General features: G+C 48.7%; 1 protein-coding gene across 1 annotated transcript in view; it reads right to left on the bottom strand.

Annotated features, from left to right (window-relative positions):
* The window catches only part of LOC147116281 (olfactomedin-4), a 30,521-nt gene extending 13,317 nt beyond the window's left edge, over positions 1 to 17,204 (bottom strand). Inside the window, exons 1-2 of the mRNA XM_085991073.1 lie at positions 17,017 to 17,204; positions 1,001 to 1,165 (exon numbers count right to left, since the gene is read on the bottom strand). Of these exons, the coding sequence (XP_085847199.1) occupies positions 1,001 to 1,165; positions 17,017 to 17,079 (228 nt within the window). The 5' untranslated portion in view covers positions 17,080 to 17,204. The remainder of the gene's footprint in view (positions 1 to 1,000; positions 1,166 to 17,016) is intronic.
* Between the last annotated feature and the right edge of the window lie 2,272 nt (positions 17,205 to 19,476).

Below are 19,476 nucleotides of genomic sequence, written 5' to 3'. Positions count from 1 at the left end.
TCTATGTCTCCCCCGCTGTCTGGGTGACTGGGTTTCAGTGTCTGTGTCTCCCTGTCTGGGCAAATGGGTTTCAGTGTCTGCGTCTCCCTGTCTGGGAGAATGGGTTTCAGTGTCTGTGTCTCCCTGTCTGGGAGAATGGGTTTCAGTGTCTGTGTCTCCCTGTCTGGGTGACTGGGTTTCAGTGCCTGCGTCTCCCTGTCTGGATGAATGGGTTTCAGTGTCTGTGTCTCCCTGTCTGGGCGAATGGGTTTCAGTGTCTGTGTCTCCCTGACTGGGCGAATGGGTTTCAGCGTCTGTATCTCCCCCCCTGTCTGGGCGAATGGGTTTCAGTGTCTGTGTCTCCCTGTCTGGGCAAATAGGTTTCAGTGTCTATGTCTCCCCGTCTGGGTGACTGGGTTTCAGTGTCTGTGTCTCCCTGTCTGGGCAAATAGGTTTCAGTGTCTATGTCTCCCCGTCTGGGCAAATAGGTTTCAGTGTCTATGTCTCCCCGTCTGGGCGAATGGGTTTCAGTGTCTGTGTCTCCCCCCCTGTCTGGGTGAATGGGTTTCAGTGTCTGTGTCTCCCTGTCTGGGCGAATGGGTTTCAGTGTCTGCGTCTCCCTGTCTGGGTGACTGGGTTTCAGTGTCTGCGTCTCCCTGTCTGGGTGAATGGGTTTCAGTGTCTGTGTCTCCCTGTCTGGGCGAATGGGTTTCAGTGTCTGTGTCTCCCTGACTGGGCGAATGGGTTTCAGCGTCTGTGTCTCCCCCCCTGTCTGGGCGAATGGGTTTCAGTGTCTGTGTCTCCCTGACTGGGTGAATGGGTTTCAGTGTCTGTGTCTCCCTGTCTGGGCGAATGGGTTTCAGTGTCTGTGTCTCCCCCCCCTGACTGGGTGACTGGGTTTCAGTGTTTGGGTTGCTCTGTCTGTGTCAGGGTCTGTGTTGCTCTATCTGAGTGACATGATGTCTCTATGTTGTTCTGTGTGGGTGAACGGCTGTCGGTGTCTGTCTTTCTATTTGCTCACCTCTAATGTCCTCTCTGCCAGAGAGTTGGTGCAGTTGTGTGACAGATCTTGTAGTTGTTCAAATCTTTCCACTGGAAATTCCCATTCAGAAAAATGCATTTTGCAGATACATCGATTCCCGTTCTCGAGCACTCCATGAACTTGCTGGTATTGGTAATCTGCTTCCTGCAAAGCACAGTTGTCAGTTCCTAATAACGTGTTTGGATTCCCCTTCACAGCATTGCAGTGAACTCATAAACTGATGTTGTTAGACCTAAACCTAAACTTGTGGTACAATACCCATTTCATACCAGTATTGATGAAAGTTAAAGGGGCGAATTCAAAGCATGACATTACCAAATGATAAATTGGCTCCCTGCACCAACCAGCCCAATAGATAGTAACAATCTAACTAAAGACTCACATTGGGCTGTATTTTAACTTGGCGATGCGCTGGGAGCGGCAGGGTGTTGCGGGGGGTTAGGGTAGCGCGCAGGAAGTAAGTGCAGCACGTCTGTCAGTGGCTTTTTGTCTCCAAGCAGCCAGCCGGTAAGTCTGCTTCGAGGTGCGAAAAGATCAGGGGGAATGGACTGCTGCAGGACAAAAGCATCATGGCAGCTGCCTGGGAATCTTGCGGACACCTGCATAAACCTCTTTTTTGTGGTTGCACATTGATGGAGTGGAAGCCCTTGCAGATGATGAAAACTCCTGGTTTATCTGGGGTGCTTTAATTACCACATGCTGCAGTCAGTGACACTCTGCACCTGTGGGAAGCCAGGCAGAGCCACAAACCCGAGCACCCGCTCATTCTGGCAGGCATCAACGCAGGACAAGTGTACATAATTGGCAGCCCTGGCAAACAAGCCATCAGTCACCTGTCTAACGCATTTGTGGCCCGCCAACTGCGAGATCCTACAAATGTCTCCGGGTGAGCCCTGGCAGGATCCAGAGGCAAAGAAGTTGAGGGCAGGAGCGACTTTGACAGTCACTGGTAAAGCATGGCCACCGGGTTCACTCAGCAGCAAGTCGTATTCTAGCAGGCTGCAAATCTCTGCCACCACCTGACGCGACACCCTGATCCTACTGAGACACTGGTGGTACGCTATGTCGAGGAAGCTTATCCTCTGTCTGTAGACCCTGTGTGCCAGTATGGCCTCCTGCGAGCTGCACCTCTCTGCTGATCCCCTCTCTCCTGTGGAGCTGCAGGTCTATGAGCAACAGGCTACTGCTGCTGCTCCTGCTGGTACTGCTCCTGCTGGTACTGGTCATCTTGGTCCGCATCTGAGGTACAAAGTAACACAACATCTGTGGCACCCATGCTGATCTGATAGATCAGAGTTCCAATGTGCAGTTCAGACGTACAGAGCCCCCTAAACCAGGTCTGTGAACCTCAGCTAATTAGAACTTGTGCAGCAGGAACATAGGAACCGGAGGAGGCCATTCAGCTCCTTGAGCCCATTCCGCCATTCACTTAGATCATGGCTGATCTGTACCTTAAATCCATTTACCTGCCTTTGATTCATATCCCTTGATACCCTTACCTAATAAAAATCTGTTGATCACAGTCTTGAAAATTACAATTGACCCAGTATCCACAGTCTTTTGGAGGAGGGAGTTACAGATTTCCAATACCCTTTGTGTAAAAACTGCTTCCTGATTTTACTTCTAAATGGCCTACCTATAGAAACATAGAAGATAGGAGCAGGAGTAGGCCATTTGGCTCCTCGAGCCTGCTCCGCCATTCAATGTGATCATGGCTGATCATCCAAATTCAGTACCCTGTCCCTGCTTTCTCCCCATATCTCTTGATCCCTTTAGCCTTAAGAAATATATCCAACTCCTTCTTGAATATATTTAATGAATTGGCCTCTACTGCCTTCTGTGGTAGAGAATTTCACAGGTTCACCACTCTCTGGGTGAAGAAATTCCTCCTCATTTCTGTCCTAAATGGCTTACCCCTTATCGTTAGACTCTGACCCCTAGTTCTGGACTCCCCGACCATCGGGAACATCCTTCCTGCATCTAGTCTCTCCAGTCCTGTCATAATTTTATAAGTTTCAGTGAGATCCCCTCTCTTCTAAACTCCAGCGAGTATAAGCCCAATCGACCCAATCTCTCCTCATACATCATTCCTGCCATCCCAGGTATCAGCCTGGTGAATCTTCGCTGAACTCCTTCCATGGCAAGAACACCCTTCCTCAGATAAGTCGACCAAAACTGCACACAATACTCAAGATGTGTTCTCACCAAGGCCCTGTACAACTGCAGCAAGACATCCTTGTTCCTGTACTCAAACCCTCTCGGTACAAAGGCCAACATACCATTTGCCTACTTAACCGCCTGCTGCACCTGCATGCTTACCTTCAGCAACTGGTGCACAAGGACACCCAGGTCTCGTTGCACTTCCCTTTCTCCCAATCTATTGCCATTCAGATAATAATCTGCCTTCCTGTGTTTGCCACCAAAGTGGATAACCTCGCATTTATCCACATTATACTGCATCTGCCATGCATCTGCCCAATCACCCAACCTATCCAAATCATACTGGATTTTCTCAGCATCCTCCTCACAGCACACACGCCCACCCAGCTTTGTGTCGTCTGCAAACTTGGAGATATTACATCTAGTTCCCTCGTCTAGATCATCATTAATATATATTGTGAATAGCTGGGGTCCTAGCACCGATCCCTGTGGTACCCCACTAGTCACACCCCACTAATCACTGCTTGCCACTCGGAAAAAGACCCGTTTATTCCAACTCTTTGCATCCTGTCTGCCAACCAGTTCTCTATCCAAGTCAGTACCTTATCCCCAATCCCATGTGCTTTACCTTTACACGCTAATCTCTTATGCAGGACCTTATCGAAAACCTTCTGAAAGTCCAAATACAGCACATCCACTGGTTCTCCCTTATCTATTCTACCAGTTACATCCTCAAAAAATTCCAGTAGATTAGTCAAGCACGATTTACCTTTTGTAAATCCATGTTGACTTTGTCCGATCCTGTCACTGTTTTCCAAGTGCTCTGCTATTACATCTTTTATAATGGACTCTAGCATTTTCCCCACTACCGATGTCAGGCTTACCAGTCTATAATTCCCCGTTTTCTCTCTACCACCTTTTTTGAATAGTGGGGTTACATTAGCTACCCTCCAATCCATGGGTACTGTTCTAGAGTCTATAGAATTTTGGAAGATGACCAGCAATGCTTCTACTATTTCTAGGGCCACTTCCTTAAGTACCCTAGGATGTAGATTATCAGGCCCTGGGGATTTATCGGCCTTCAATCCCGTCAATTTCCCTAACACCATTTCCCTACAAATACTGATTTCATTCAGTTCCTCCCTCTCATTAGACCAGTTCCTCCCTTTCATTAGACCTATAAATGTGATTGGCATGGTGAAGAGTGATAAACAGGGCTGCCAGGGTTCTATTTGTCATTGACTTTGCCACTCGGAATCTTGAAGCTCCACAGCAGCATTCCAGATAACAGAGAAAACTGGAGCATCCATCCTGCCTTTGATAAAGTTCCGCACAAGAGACTATCAGCTCACATAAAAGTGGGGGAATCTAGAACTAGGGGGCATAGTTTCAGGATAAGGGGGTCGCCCATTTAAAATGGAGATGAGGAGGAATTTCTTCTCTCAAAGGGTCGTGCATCTTTGGAATTCTCTACCCTAGAGAGCCGTGGAGGCGGAGTCACTGAATATATTCAAGGCGGAGATAGACGTATATTTGAGCTACAAGGGAGTCAAGGGTTATGGGGAGTGGGCGGGAAAGTAGAGTTGAGGTCAATGATCAGCCATGATCCCTGCGGTACCCCACTAGTCACTGCCTGCCACTCGGAAAAAGACCCGTTTATTCCAACTCTTTGCTTTCTGTCTGCCAACCAGTTCGCTATCCAAGGGGTCGATTTTCGTGGAGCCGTCAGGCAGGGTTTCAGGCGTGTTGGGGGGGGGGAAATCCCGAATTCGGGGGTCCCGACACCATCCCGCCCAAAACCCCGCTCCACGCAACTTTCAGAGGCGGCAGGTACCCGCCCCGCACTGAGTCTCGCCAAAACCAGGCGGGAAGGGATTAGTGCTAATTAAATGCCTGTTAACAGGTAGTTAATGGGCAGTTTTTAGCCTAATCCCTATTTTGAGGGGTTTCGTGTGGGAATCCCGACGGCTCCAAACCACGCCAGGTTAGAGCAGGCGGGCCGTCGGGTTGAAGGAGTTGGAGGGGTCGTGATGTCGATGTTCAGGTGAGTGATGGGTGCATGAGTGCAAAGGTAAGTGTGTTTGGTGTGTCTAAAGTATGTAAAGTACTTTTACTTACCTGTACTTACCTTAACAGCCTTTCTTCCTGTAGCCGTCGGGAGCCCATCACTCAGCCGGAACTTAATGCATCTACTATTTCTAGGGCCACTTCCTTAAGTACCCTAGGATGTAGATTATCAGGCCCTGGGGATTTATCAGCCTTCAATCCCGTCAATTTCCCTAACACCATTTTCCTACAAATACTGATTTCTTTCAGTTCCTCCTTTTCATCAGACCCTATGTTCCCTGACATCTCTGGGAGGTTATTTGTGTCCTGAAGACAGAACCAAAATAGGTATTTAATTGGTCAGCCATTTCTTTGTTCCCCGTTATAAATTCCCCTGATTCTGACTGCAAGGGACCTACGCTTGACTTCACCAATCTTTTTCTCTTCACATATCTATAGAAGCTTTTACAGTCAGTTTTTATGTTCCCTGCAAGCTTACTCTCATATTCTATTTTCCCCTTCTTAATTAATCCCTTTGTCCTCCTTTGTTGAATCCTAAACTGCTCCCAATCCTCAGGTTTACTGCTTTTTCTGGCCAATTTATATGTCCTCTCCTTGGATCTTATGCTAGCCCTAATTTCCCTTGTTAGCCACGGTTGAGTCACCTTTTTTGTTTTATTTTTATGCCAAACTGGGATGAACAAATTCTGTAGTTCATCCATGTGGTCTTTGAATGTTTGCCATTGCCTATCCACCGTCAACCCTTTGAGTAACATTCCCCAATCAATCCTACCCAACTCGCGCCTCATACCATCGTAGTTTCCTTTATTTGAATTCAGGACCCTAGTCTCTGAGTCAACTACTTCACTCTCCATCTTAATGAAGAATTCTATCATATTATGATCGCTCCGACCCAAGGGGCCTCATACAACTAGATTGCTAATTAATCCTTTCTCATTACATAATACCCAGTCTAAGATGGCCTGATCTCTGGTTGGTTCCTCGACATATTGGTCCAGGAAACCATCCTGTAAACACTCCAGGAATTCCTCCTCCACAGTATTGTTACTAATTTGGTTAGCCTAATCAATATGTAGATAAAAGTCACCCATGACGACTGCTGTGCCCTTATTGCACGCTTCTCTAATTTCGCTTTTAATGCCATCCCCAACCTCCGCATTACTGTTTGGAGGTCTATATACCACTCCCACTAACGTTTTCTGCCCCTTGGTATTACTCAGTTCTACCCATACAGATTCCACATCATCAGAGCTGATATCCTTCCTTACAATTGTGTTAATCCCCTCTTTAACCAGCAATACTACCCCACCTCCCTTTCCTTTTTGCCTATCTTCCCTGAATATTGAATACCCCTGGATGTTGAGTTCCCAGGCTTGGCCACCCTGGAGCCATGTTTCTGTAATCCCAATCAAATCATATTTGTTTACCTCTATTTGTGCAGCTAATTCATCCACCTGATTATGAATGCTCCTCGCATTAAGACACAAAGCCTTCAGGCTTGTTTTTTTAACGCTCTTAGACCTATTAGAATTATTATTTACTGTGGCCATGTTTGATTTAAACCATTGATTTCTCTGACTGCCACTTTTGTTTTTCTCCTTCCTATCTTTTGCTTTTATCCTTGTTTCCCTTTCCTCTGTCTCCCTGCTCAGGTTCCCAACCCCCTGCCATTTTAGTTTAAACCCTCCCCCAGAGCACTAGCAAACACTTCCCCTAGGACATCAGTCCCGGCCCTGCCCAGGTGCAAACCGTCCGGTTTGTACTGGTCCCACCTCCCCCAGAACCGGTTCCAATGTCCCAGGAATTTGAATCCCTCCCCCTTGCACCATTCCTCTAGCCACGTATTCATCTGATATATCCTTCTATTTCTACTCTGACTAGCACGTGGCACTGGTAGCAATCCTGAGATTACTACCTTTGAGGTCCTATTTTTTAATTTACCTCCTAACTCCCTATATTCAGCTTTTAGGACCTCATCCCATTTTTTACCTATATTGTTGGTACCTATATGCACCACGACAACTGGCTGTTCACCCTCCCCTTCCAAAATGTTCTGCAGCTGCTCTGAGACATCCTTGACCCTTGCACCAGGGAGGCAACACACCATTTTGGAGTCTCGTTTGTGGCCACAGAAACGCCTATCTATTCCCCTTACAATAGAATCCCCTATTACTATAGCTCTACCCCTCTTTTTCCTCCCGTCCTGTGCAGCAGAGCCACCTCTGGTGCCAGGAAGTTGGCTGCTGCTGCCTTCCTGTGATAAGCCATCCCCCTCAACAGTATTCAAAGTGGTATATCTGTTTGAGAGGGGGATGTCCACAGGGGACTCCTGCACTACCTGCCTGCGCCTACTACTCTGTCTGTTGGTCACCCCTTCCCTTTCTGCCTGTGCAACCTTTGCCTGCGGTGTGACCAACTGTTTAAATGTGATATATACAATGTCCTCAGCATCGCGAATGGTCCAGTATGTATCCAGTCGCAGCTCCAGCACCGCAATGTGGTCTGCCAGTAGCTGCAGCTGGACACACTTCCTGCACACATGGATGTCAGGGACACAGGACGTGTCCCTGAGTTCCCACATAGCGCAGGAGGAGCATACCATGGGGCCGAGCTCTCCTGCCATGACTTACCTTTTAATTAATTGAAATTAAATTAAATCAAATCAATCCCACCAATTACACTACAGTTAAATGATATACTTAAAGGGCCCTGGTTTACCAACAGTCCCCGCTACACCACAGAGAGCTTAGAAACTATAAACCACAGAGTTTAAGTTTAAAAAGAGAGAAATACTCACCAACCAATCACTTACCTGCTTTCTGGTGACGTCACACTTCGATTACTTTTCACTTCTCTCCCTCCCTCTGAGCTTGGAGATTGGTAAGCCTACCTGGTCTCTGCCGCTTTTATCCCGCCGCTCGGCCGCCTCGTTCTTCGCAGGTCCGCCGCCGCTCTGAGGCCTACCTGAGCCTCGCTGTCTCTTTTAAACCTCGCCGCCGCCGCCTCGTTTCCCGCAGGTCCGCCGCCGCTCTGAGGCCTACCTGAGCCTCGCCGCCTCTTTTAAACCTCGCCGCCGCCGCTTCGTTTCCCGTAGGTCCGCCGCCTACCTAAGCCTCGCCGCCTCTTTTAAACCTCGCCGCCACTGCCTCGTTTCCCGCAGGTCCGCCGCTGCTCTGAGATTATGCTTTCTTGTTCTGGATACCCCCACCAGCGGAAATAATTTCTCTCTATTTACCCTATCAAATCTCTTAATCGTTTAAATACCTCGATAGATCACCTTTTTAAACCCAAGGGAACACAAGCCAAGTTTATTGAACCTGACCTCATAATTTAAGCCCTGGTTTAATTCTGGTGAATCTGCACTGTACCCTTTCCAAGGCCAATATACTTCCTGAGGTGCGGTGCCAAAAACTGAACGCAGTACTCCAGATGTCTTACCAAGGCTCTATACAACTGAAGTATCACTTCCTCTTTGTATTCCAGCCCCCTTAAGATAAAGGCCAACATTCCATTCATCTTTCTGATTACTTTTTATACCTGTACAGTAGCCTTTAGTGATGTGTGTACATGGACACACAAATCCCTTTACGCTTCCACAGTTCATAGTCTATTTCCATTAAGATTTGTCTTTTTGGACCCACACTACCCCACATTGAGCTACATCTGCCACAGTTTTGCCCAGTCACTTACAGTCTATGTCCCTTTGTAACTTACTGCACCCATCTGCACAAATTATTGTGCCTTCTAACTTAGTGTCATCTGCAAACTTGGATACACAATTCTCTATTCATCATCCAAGTCATTGATAGATATGGTGAAAAGCTGATACCCCAGAACAGATCTGTTGCCGATCAGAGTACATTCCCTCTCTGTTTCCTACCTCCCAACCAATTACCAACCCATGTCACACGGTTACCTCCAATTCTATGCACTTACATAAGAACATAAGAAATAGGAGCAGGAGTAGACCATTCGGCCCCTCGAGGCTGCCCCACCATTCAGTAAGATCATGGCTGATCATTGACCTCAACTCTACTTTCCCGCCCACTCCCCATAACCCTTGACTCCCTTGTAGCTCAAATATACGTCTATCTCCGCCTTGAATATATTCAGTGACTCCGCCTCCACGGCTCTCTAGGGTAGAGAATTCCAAAGATGCACGACCCTTTGAGAGAAGAAATTCCTCCTCATCTCCATTTTAAATGGGCGACCCCCTTATCCTGAAACTATGCCCCCTAGTTCTAGATTCCCCCACTTTTATGTGAGCTGATAGTCTCTTGTGCGGAACTTTATCAAAGGCAGGATGGATGCTCCAGTTTTCTCTGTTATCTGGAATGCTGCTGTGGAGCTTCAAGATTCCGAGTGGCAAAGTCAATGACAAATAGAACCCTGGCAGCCCTGTTTATCACTCTTCACCATGCCAATCACATTTATAGGTCTAATGAAAGGGAGGAACTGGTCTAATGAGAGGGAGGAACTGAATGAAATCAGTATTTGTAGGGAAATGGTGTTAGGGAAATTGACGGGATTGAAGGCCGATAAATCCCCAGGGCCTGATAATCTACATCCTAGGGTACTTAAGGAAGTGGCCCTAGAAATAGTAGAAGCATTGCTGGTCATCTTCCAAAATTCTATAGACTCTAGAACAGTACCCATGGATTGGAGGGTAGCTAATGTAACCCCACTATTCAAAAAAGGTGGTAGAGAGAAAACGGGGAATTATAGACTGGTAAGCCTGACATCGGTAGTGGGGAAAATGCTAGAGTCCATTATAAAAGATGTAATAGCAGAGCACTTGGAAAACAGTGACAGGATCGGACAAAGTCAACATGGATTTACAAAAGGTAAATCGTGCTTGACTAATCTACTGGAATTTTTTGAGGATGTAACTGGTAGAATAGATAAGGGAGAACCAGTGGATGTGCTGTATTTGGACTTTCAGAAGGTTTTCGATAAGGTCCTGCATAAGAGATTAGCGTGTAAAGGTAAAGCACATGGGATTGGGGATAAGGTACTGACTTGGATAGAGAACTGGTTGGCAGACAGGATGCAAAGAGTTGGAATAAACGGGTCTTTTTCCGAGTGGCAAGCAGTGATTAGTGGGGTGTGACTAGTGGGGTACCACAGGGATCGGTGCTAGGACCCCAGCTATTCACAATATATATTAATGATGATCTAGACGAGGGAACTAGATGTAATATCTCCAAGTTTGCAGATGACACAAAGCTGGGTGGGCGTGTGTGCTGTGAGGAGGATGCCGCGAAAATCCAGTATGATTTGGATAGGTTGGGTGATTGGGCAGATGCATGGCAGATGCAGTATAATGTGGATAAATGCGAGGTTATCCACTTTGGTGGCAAACACAGGAAGGCAGATTATTATCTGAATGGCAATAGATTGGGAGAAGGGGAAGTGCAACGAGACCTGGGTGTCCTTGTGCACCAGTCGCTGAAGGTAAGCATGCAGGTGCAGCAGGCGGTTAAGAAGGCAAATGGTATGTTGGCCTTCATAGCGAGAGGATTCGCGTACAGGAGCAAGGATGTCATGCTGCAGTTGTACAGGGCCTTGGTGAGACCACACCTTGAGTATTGTGTACAGTTTTAGTCGCCTTATCTGAGGAAGGATGTTCTTGCCATGGAGGGAGTGCAGCAAAGATTCACCAGACTGATACCTGGGATGGCAGGAATGACGTATGAGGAGAGATTGGGTCGATTGGGCTTATATTCGCTGGAGTTTAGAAGAATGAGAGGGGATCTCATTGAAACTTATAAAATTCTAACAGGACTAGACAGATTAGATGCAGGAAGGATGTTCCCGATGGCGGGGGAGTCCAGAACCAGGGGTCACAGTCTAAGAATAAGGGGTAAGCCATTTAGGACAGAGATGAGGAGGAATTTCTTCATCCAGAGAGTGGTGAACCTGTGGAATTCTCTACCACAGAAGGCAGTTGAGGCCAATTCATTAAAAATATTCAAGAAGGAGTTAGATATATTTCTTAAGGCTAAAGGGGTTAAGGGATATGGGGAGAAAGCAGGGACAGGGTACTGAATTTGGATGATCAGTCATGATCTCATTAAATGGCAGAGCAGGCTTGAGGGGCCGAATGGCCTACTCCTGCTCCTCTTCCATGTTTCTAAATATAGCAGCAGTTCGTACAAGAGCAGGGGAGGTCTCCTGTCTTGACCAATATTTATCCCTCAACCAACATCACTTAAAAACAGTTTATCTGGTTACTATCACATTGCTGTATGTGGGACCTTACTGTGTGCAAATCGGCTGCTGCATTTCCTACATTACAACGGTGGCTACATTTCAAAATACTTCATTGGCTGTAAAGCGCTATGGGACGCTCGGAGGTCCTGAAAGGCGTTATGTAAATGTAAGTTTTTCTCTTTTAAAAGCAGCTGGATTGAACCCAGGACCACAGGAGTGCAGCAAGATCCCAGCCCTGGATTGCGGAGCAAAACGCTATCTGAGATTATCATTATTGACGTGATATCAATAACACACGCCTTTTACAGTTAGAAAAAATAGATTTGATGTGCCTCAATTATTCCGAGACTCGAAGTTAGCAGAACAAAAGTAAGGCTTTTATTAACTCAGAACATAACACGTAAAATAGAGAGATGTCTACCTTCAGGAGGCTGATGCCGGACTGAAGTTAGATTACAAAGGAGCCAGGTATGGGCGGAGCCCTGCACACAACCAGTTCCAGCACATTCCAATGCATAATACATGAGGACTGGGGGAAGGGAAAAGACACAGAAAGCAGGCAGTTAGAAGACACAGAAAACAGGCAGTGATGAATGGAATATATTTCATCACATTCACCCCTTCTATAGATTTAGTCTGTTCGGGGGTTTGATAGTCCTCTGCGACCGACGTGGCTGTTGTGGTGCCGCGGGTGTCGGCTGGGTGTCCCCGGTAGCCTCCTGGGTCTCTGCCGGGGGTGCCGCCGGGGTTGTTGAAGGGGTAGTTGGTGGGGGTGCCGTTGGTCGATGTTCTTCCGGGGGTGATGAAAGAATAGTGGGTGGGTAAGGGTTGCTGTGATCGTCGTCGCTGCTATTGCCGTGGTTGTTGTTGATGCCGGCTGGGGCGACGTCTTTTATGGACACGGTGTCCTCCCTTCCGTCGGCGTGCCGGACATATGCGTATTGGGGGTTGGCGTGGAGTAGGTGTACTGGCTCCACGAGAGGGTCCGTCTTGTGGCCCCTCACATGCCTTCGCACGAGTACCGGACCTGGGGTGGAGAGCCATGACGGCATGGATACGCCCGAGGTGGATTTCCGGGGAAAGACAAACATTCGTTCATGAGGCGTGGTATTAGTGGCCGTACACAATAGCGACCGTATCGAATGGAGCACATCCGAGAGGACTTCCTGCCAGCGGGAGATAGGGAGGCCCTTGGTCCTTAGAGCTAGAGTGACTGCTTTCCACACTGTCCCGTTCTCTCGTTCCACCTGGCCGTTACCCCGGGGGTTGTAGCTGGTGGTACGGCTCGTGGCGATCCCCTTGGACAGCATGTACTGGCGTAGCTCTTCACTCATGAAGGACGCCCCCCTATCCGTGTGGATATAGCTCGGCATACCGAACAGGCAGAACAGGCTGTTGAGGCATTTAATGACCGTGGCGCTGGTCATGTCTGGGCAGGGGAAGGCGAATGGGAAACGGGAGTATTCGTCCACAATGTTCAGGAAGTAAACATTGCGGTCGACGGACGGGAGGGGGCCCTTGAAATCTAAGCTGAGCCGCTCGAAGGGCCGTGTAGCTTTGATTAAGTGGGCTCTATCTGGGCGGTAGAACCGAGGCTTGCACTCAGCGCAAGTGCGGCAGTTCCTGGTCAGAGACCGAACTTCCTCAATCGAGTAGGGTAAGTTACGGGACTTTATGAAGTGGAACAGCCGCGTGACCCCTGGGTGGCAGAGGTCGTTGTGGAGGGTCTGTAGCCGATCCTCGGTGGCGCTGGCACACATCCCTCGTGAGAGGGCGTCAGGGGATTCGTTAAGGGCCCCTGGCCGGTAAATGATGTCGTACTCGAAAGTGGAGAGCTCGATCCGCCACCTAAGAATCTTATCATTTTTAATCTTCCCCCTCTGTTTATTGTTGAACATAAACGCTACCGATCGCTGGTCGGTAAGTAGGGTGAAGCGTTTGCCGGCTAGGTAGTGGCGCCAGTGGCGCACTGCCTCCACGATGGCTTGGGCCTCCTTTTCCACGGAGGAGTGTCTGATCTCGGGGCCTTGGAGGGTCCTCGAGAAGAAAGCTACGGGCCGCCCCGCCTGGTTGAGGGTGGCCGCCAAGGCGAAGTCGGACGCATCACTTTCCACTTGAAATGGAGTGTTCTCGTCCACTGCCTGTAGCGTGGCCCGCTCAATATCCTGCTTAATGCTTTTGAAGGCGGCGTGGGCCTCAGCAGAGAGCGGAAAAGAGGATGCTTTCAAGAGGGGGCGGGCTTTGTCGGAGTAGTTGGGGACCCATTGGGAATAGTAAGAAAATAACCCCAGGCACCTTTTCAGGGCTTTGGGAGTGTTGGGCAGGGGCAGCTCCCGTAGGGGGCGCAATCGGTCGGGGTCTGGTCCGATTTCCCCATTCTCCACCACGCTGCCCAGTATGCAGAGGCGCGTGGTGTTGAAAACGCACTTGTCCTCGTTGTAGGTGAGGTTGAGTTTTTGTGCGGTTTTCAGGAACCTCTCGAGGTTCGAGTCGTGATCCTGCTGGTTGTGACCGCAGATGGTGACGTTGTCGAGGTAGGGGAAGGTTGCCTGCAAGTGGTGGTCATCGACCATGCGATCCATCTCCCTCTGAAAGACCGAGACCCCGTTCGTCACCCCAAAGGGGACTCTGAGGAATTGGTAGAGGCGTCCGTTCGCCTCGAAGGCGGTGTACGGGCGGTCCTCTGGTCTGATAGGGAGCTGGTGGTACGCTGACTTGAGGTCGATGGTGGAGAACACCCGGTATTGGGCGATTTGGTTCACCATTTCTGATATGCGGGGTAGCGGGTAAGCGTCTAGTAGGGTGTACCTGTTGATCGTTTGACTATAGTCGATCACCATCCGTTTCTTCTCGCTACCCCTTACCACTACCACTTGGGCGCGCCACGGGCTGTTGCTGTGTTCAATAATGCGCTCTTTCAGGAGCCTGTCTACCTCGGTCGCGATAAACCGCCTGTCCTCCCAGCTGTACCTCCTGCTTTTGGTCGCTATTGGCCGGCAGTTAGGGGTAAGGTTCGCGAATAGCGAAGGCGGCTTTACCTTCAGGGTAGCCAGACCGCACACTGTGAGGGGCGGCTGGGACCCACCGTACTTGAGCGTGATGCTTTGGTGGTTGCACTGGAAATCCACGCACAATTGTACCGTGCAGTAACCCAGAATGGTCGATGTCTGGGTTTTATCGGCCATAGAGATGGTACCCTGAGCAGGGACCACCTTTAGGGAGAGTTGTTGTGCCAGTTCAGGGTGGATAAAACTCTCCGTGCTTCCACTGTCAATTAAGCATTTAACCCGGCACCCGTTTACCTCGATGTCCACCATTGATTTGGATAGCGGATGCGGCCTGGTCTGGTCCACTGTGACCGATGCCACTGTAGGGCCCTGATCGAGACAAGATGGCGTCCACGCTGTCTGCTCATAAGATGGCGGACCCCACGAGGTCGGGCAAGATGGCGTCCAAGATGGCCGCTCCCACGGCGCACACGCGGCGGTGGCGGGTTTTCCGGCGGTTGGTTTTCCGGCGGGGTTCCCTCTGCACACCTTCCCGAAGTGCCCCTTCTTACCGCACTTAAAGCAGGTGGTGCCTTTCGCCGGGCACAGGTTTCTGGTGTGCTTTGGCTGCCCGCAGAAGTAGCAGTTGGGTCCTTGACGCGTCGCGGCTGTCGTAGGGCTTCTGGGGGGAGAGCTGGGCCCCGCCGGTGTCGGGCTGCCGGGCGGGGAAGATGCCTTCCAAGATGGCGGCGCCCTCGGCGCACACGTGGCGGCGTGGGCGGCGCGGGCTGAAGAGTAGGCGTCCGAGTTTCTCTGGGCCATCTCCAGGGACCGCGCGGTGTCCGCAGCCTGTTTCAGGTCCAACCCCGTTTTTTCCAGCAGTCTTTGCCGGATGTGAGTGGAGCTGAGGCCTGTGATAAAGGCATCGCGAACAAGCTCGTCGGTGTACACTGCGGCTTTTACATCTCGGCACTTACAGTCCTTGCCAAGCTTTTTCAGGATGCTTAGGAACTCCTCCACCGATTCCCCAGGTCGCTGTGCGCGAGTAGCGAGTAGATGCCTAGCATACACCTCATTCGTAGGCTGCTGGTAATGCGCCTTTAAGGTGTTGCAGGCGGCCAGGTACGTATCGGCGTCTTGGATGAGGGGGTAAACCCGGTGGCTTACCCAATTCCGTAGCATTCCGAGTCTCATCTTCGCAGTGTCCGTAGCGTCTTTGACGGCTGCAGAATTGTCCAGGAAGAATTCCATACAGTCAAACCAGTGTCCGAAGCGTGCTGATGCGTCCGGAGCATGTTGATCCAAATCCAAACGTTCGGGTTTCAGGAGTTGATCCATAGTGTTGAAAATTGAGTTAATAAAATTGATGTGCCTCAATTATTCCGAGACTCGAAGTTAGCAGAACAAAAGTAAGGCTTTTATTAACTCAGAACATAACACGTAAAATAGAGAGATGTCTACCTTCAGGAGGCTGATGCCGGACTGAAGTTAGATTACAAAGGAGCCAGGTATGGGCGGAGCCCTGCACACAACCAGTTCCAGCACATTCCAATGCATAATACATGAGGACTGGGGGAAGGGAAAAGACACAGAAAGCAGGCAGTTAGAAGACACAGAAAACAGGCAGTGATGAATGGAATATATTTCATCACAAGATTAACCCCTTGAAGTCCATTAATAATTGGGGGGGCAGGTTTACTCTGGTCACTATGTGTTAATAATCTCAAGAAAAACTTCCTATTTTCTTTATTTCTCGAGAATTTGTGTCTAAACGAGCACGGGGAGGGGATTACCTCTGGTCACTGAGTGGGAAATGGGAAACGTAGTCTTTAGAATGGACTCTATCAATGTTTGGTTTTGATACAGCAATGGTAGGAAATCGCCCCCAATGTTTACAAAGTCGCAAACCCATAACCAGAGGAAATATCTTATTAATATTGTTTTCAGACCCTCCTTGTTACCATCAAACAGCGGGATTTCGACTCCAGATGTGAAAGCCTGCTGCTTCTTTCTACAGATGTGGGACTGACCCGTGTTCTGTATGTGAACCTGCCCAGAGCGACAGTCCGTAACACTGAATAAAACAACCAGACCGCACAGATAGGGCCAGGTCACCTGGAGCAACATCTGTGAGACCGGGTCAGGCCAGGCCGGATTAATCCGAGTCGGGGCAACCTCCAACCTTTCCGGCAGCCCCCATCTATTATTCTGTTTCCATTTGGTGGACTCGGGGACTGGGATCTTTCACTCTTTAATGATTTAAATTAAAAACAGACTCCCCGGGACCGTCGCCGCCTCTGTGACACGGAATAGCGCTAACCAGGTCCGCCTGAGCCCAGGGGGGAGAGCCCGGACAAGAGAAATCAACCCAACTGTATAACAGTAATTGTACGGGAGGGGAGAGAGGAGGAGGGGCGGGGGGGGTGCTGGGGAGAAGAAAAAGTCAGGGATAGCAGGGGAGTAAGGATGGATAGCGTGCCCCCCGGATCGGAAAAGGTCAGCATAGTTAATCGTTATTTATTTGTAACAAATGAGTAAACCAGGACTTGTTATTACAGTCGTACTCACAGCAGGAAGCAGCGTGTTGGCAGACACAAGGAACACCGCAAAAATCAGAGGAATCACAGCCATCCCGAGAACGCAACAGCAGCATGCGGGGGGGGGGGGGGGGGGGGATATTTATTTATACAAGAAGGGACAGAGGGGAGGGGAGATAGAGAGGGGAAGGAATTAAGTGGAGAGGGGAAGGAACTAAGTGGAGAGGGTAGGAGAAGAGAGATATAGAGGAGGGGACAGAGGGGACAAAGGAGGAGCATGAGGAAGAAAAATGAGAGGGGGAAGAACGGGGGTGGGGCATTTGAGACGAGGTTGGGGCGAAGGGAGTTGGAGGGGGTACAGAAGGGATATAAGGGAGAAAGGGGGAGGAGAAATAGAGGGAAAGAGATGAGGGCAGAGAGGAGACCGGGAAAACTAAAGATACAGAGAAGGGGATGGTGGTGGGGAGAGAAGGGGAGAAAGGGAAGGAGCGATAGCGGAGTGGAGACAGAGCAGGAGCTGCAGAGCGCAGGGGACCAATAAGGAGGAGAAATAGAGAAGGGGATGGGGAGGAAAGAAAGAATTTAAAATGCCAATGCGAAAAAACCTTTACATCCAGGGGTTTGCTTGAAGTTTCAGTTGTTTTAGTCTGGTTTTATTTTGGTATAATGCTCGTACGGAAATTAGTCCGAATCTAGTCTTTTGTGCCCAAGTTTTACGCATATTCAATCTTGGGAAGTAGATTAGATTTTTGCTTTTCATATTTTTATTCTGGTCCTCTCAGGAATTTTTTTTCCAACATTTGCCGAGTTGTTTCACTTCTCAATGATTAACTGCGGTTTCAATGACAGCAAAGATACTTCTCTCTTTCAAATCCCAGCATCAAAGCTGCGGACCGTCGAATGTTTTAGCCCCAGAGATCATTTTAGTTTGACCTCGTTATCTTGAATTCCCTATTTCATTTGTAATATTCATGCGAAATTTTAGTCCAGATTTGCCTGTTCATTGTCAAATAAAGTTTAGAATTTTTTGTCCTTGCCTATTAATGAGAATAGTGTACATGTAGTGCCTTTTATATAAAAAACAAGCTGCTGCATTCTCTCCCCCCCCCCTTTTTATTGGTTTGCAGAACTGTGTATTTTTTTATGTAGTCAGAACTAAGAATATTCACTAGTCTAGGCAGCTGTTTGTAGCAAAAGTAGGTAAACACATCAGCGTGCAACAAATGGTGCGCTGGGGAGCAGGATGTTTGGGTTTGTGTTGCACGTCTGGTTGTGTCTCATGGACCCACGTGCAACATTGAGTCTGTCGACCAAGCTATGGGGTGAAACACGCATTCTTTGACAAGGCACCCCCCCCCCCCCCCCCCGGCTCTCTCTGCAGAATGGTTCATGGGTTCCAACAGCTGTTGTGTACCTTGTCCAAGCAGCTATTCATAATCCATGAGCTTAAGACACCAAGTATCTGCTGGTGTTTGCGTGTGTGAGTGTATATTTTTTGGCAGGGCTGTATCACGAATCTAATCACAGATGCGCACTTTCCATCGGAGGATCGCGGGTTAGCCGTGGTTGGTTTATTTTAAAAACAAAACTCTCCCTTACCCAAGGATACATTTTGGTAGGAAGAATGAGGAGAGACAATATATGGTAAATGGTACAATTTTAAAGGGGGCGGAAGAAGAGAGAGACCTGGGGGTGCTTGTGCACAAATCTTTGAAGGTGACAGGACAGGTTAACAAGGCAGTTAATAAAGCATATGGGATCCTGGGCTTTATAAATAGAGGCATGGAGTACAAAAGCCAGGAAGTTATGCTGAACCTATATAAAACACTAGTTAGGCCCCAGCTGGAGTATTGTGTCCAATTCTGTGCACCACACTTTAGGAAGGACGTGAAGGCTTTGTAGAGGGTACAGAAGAGATTTACTAGAATGGTTCCAGGGATGAGGGATTACAGTTATGTGGGTGGACTGGAGAAGCTGGGTTGTTCTCTATAGAGCAGAGAAGACTAAGAGAAGATTTGATAGAGGTGTTCAAAATCATTAAGGGTTTGGATAGTGTAAATAAAGAGAAACTGTTTCCAATGGCTGATGGGTCGTAATGAGAGGGCACAGATTTAAAGTGATTGGCAAAAGAACCAGAGGCAACATGAGGAAAAATGTTTTCACGCAATGAGTGGTCAGGATTTGGAATGCTCTGCCTGATAGGGTGGCGGAGGCAGATTCAATAGTAGCCTTCAAAAGGGAATTAGATAAATAGTTGAAGGAGAAAAAATTGCAGGGATATGGGGAAAGAACGGGGGAGTGGGACTAACTAGATTGCTCTTCGAAAGAGCCGGCACAGACTGGATAGGCTGAATGGCCTCCTTATGTGCTGTACTATTCTATGATTCTATGAGCTAGAGTAGTGGAATAGGAAAAATAGAGGGCAGACGAAAGGTAGAAGAGGAAACATCCACTGGACATACAGGAAAGAACCATGAAAATATTGGGGAGA

The sequence above is a fragment of the Somniosus microcephalus genome, chromosome 6 (genome assembly GCF_052327205.1).
Source record: "Somniosus microcephalus isolate GS21.2 chromosome 6, FLI_Smic_1.0, whole genome shotgun sequence".
NCBI classification, from domain to species: domain Eukaryota; kingdom Metazoa; phylum Chordata; class Chondrichthyes; order Squaliformes; family Somniosidae; genus Somniosus; species Somniosus microcephalus.
The sequence above is the reverse complement of the archived record's forward strand: the minus strand, read 5'-3'. Positions and strand labels throughout refer to the sequence as shown.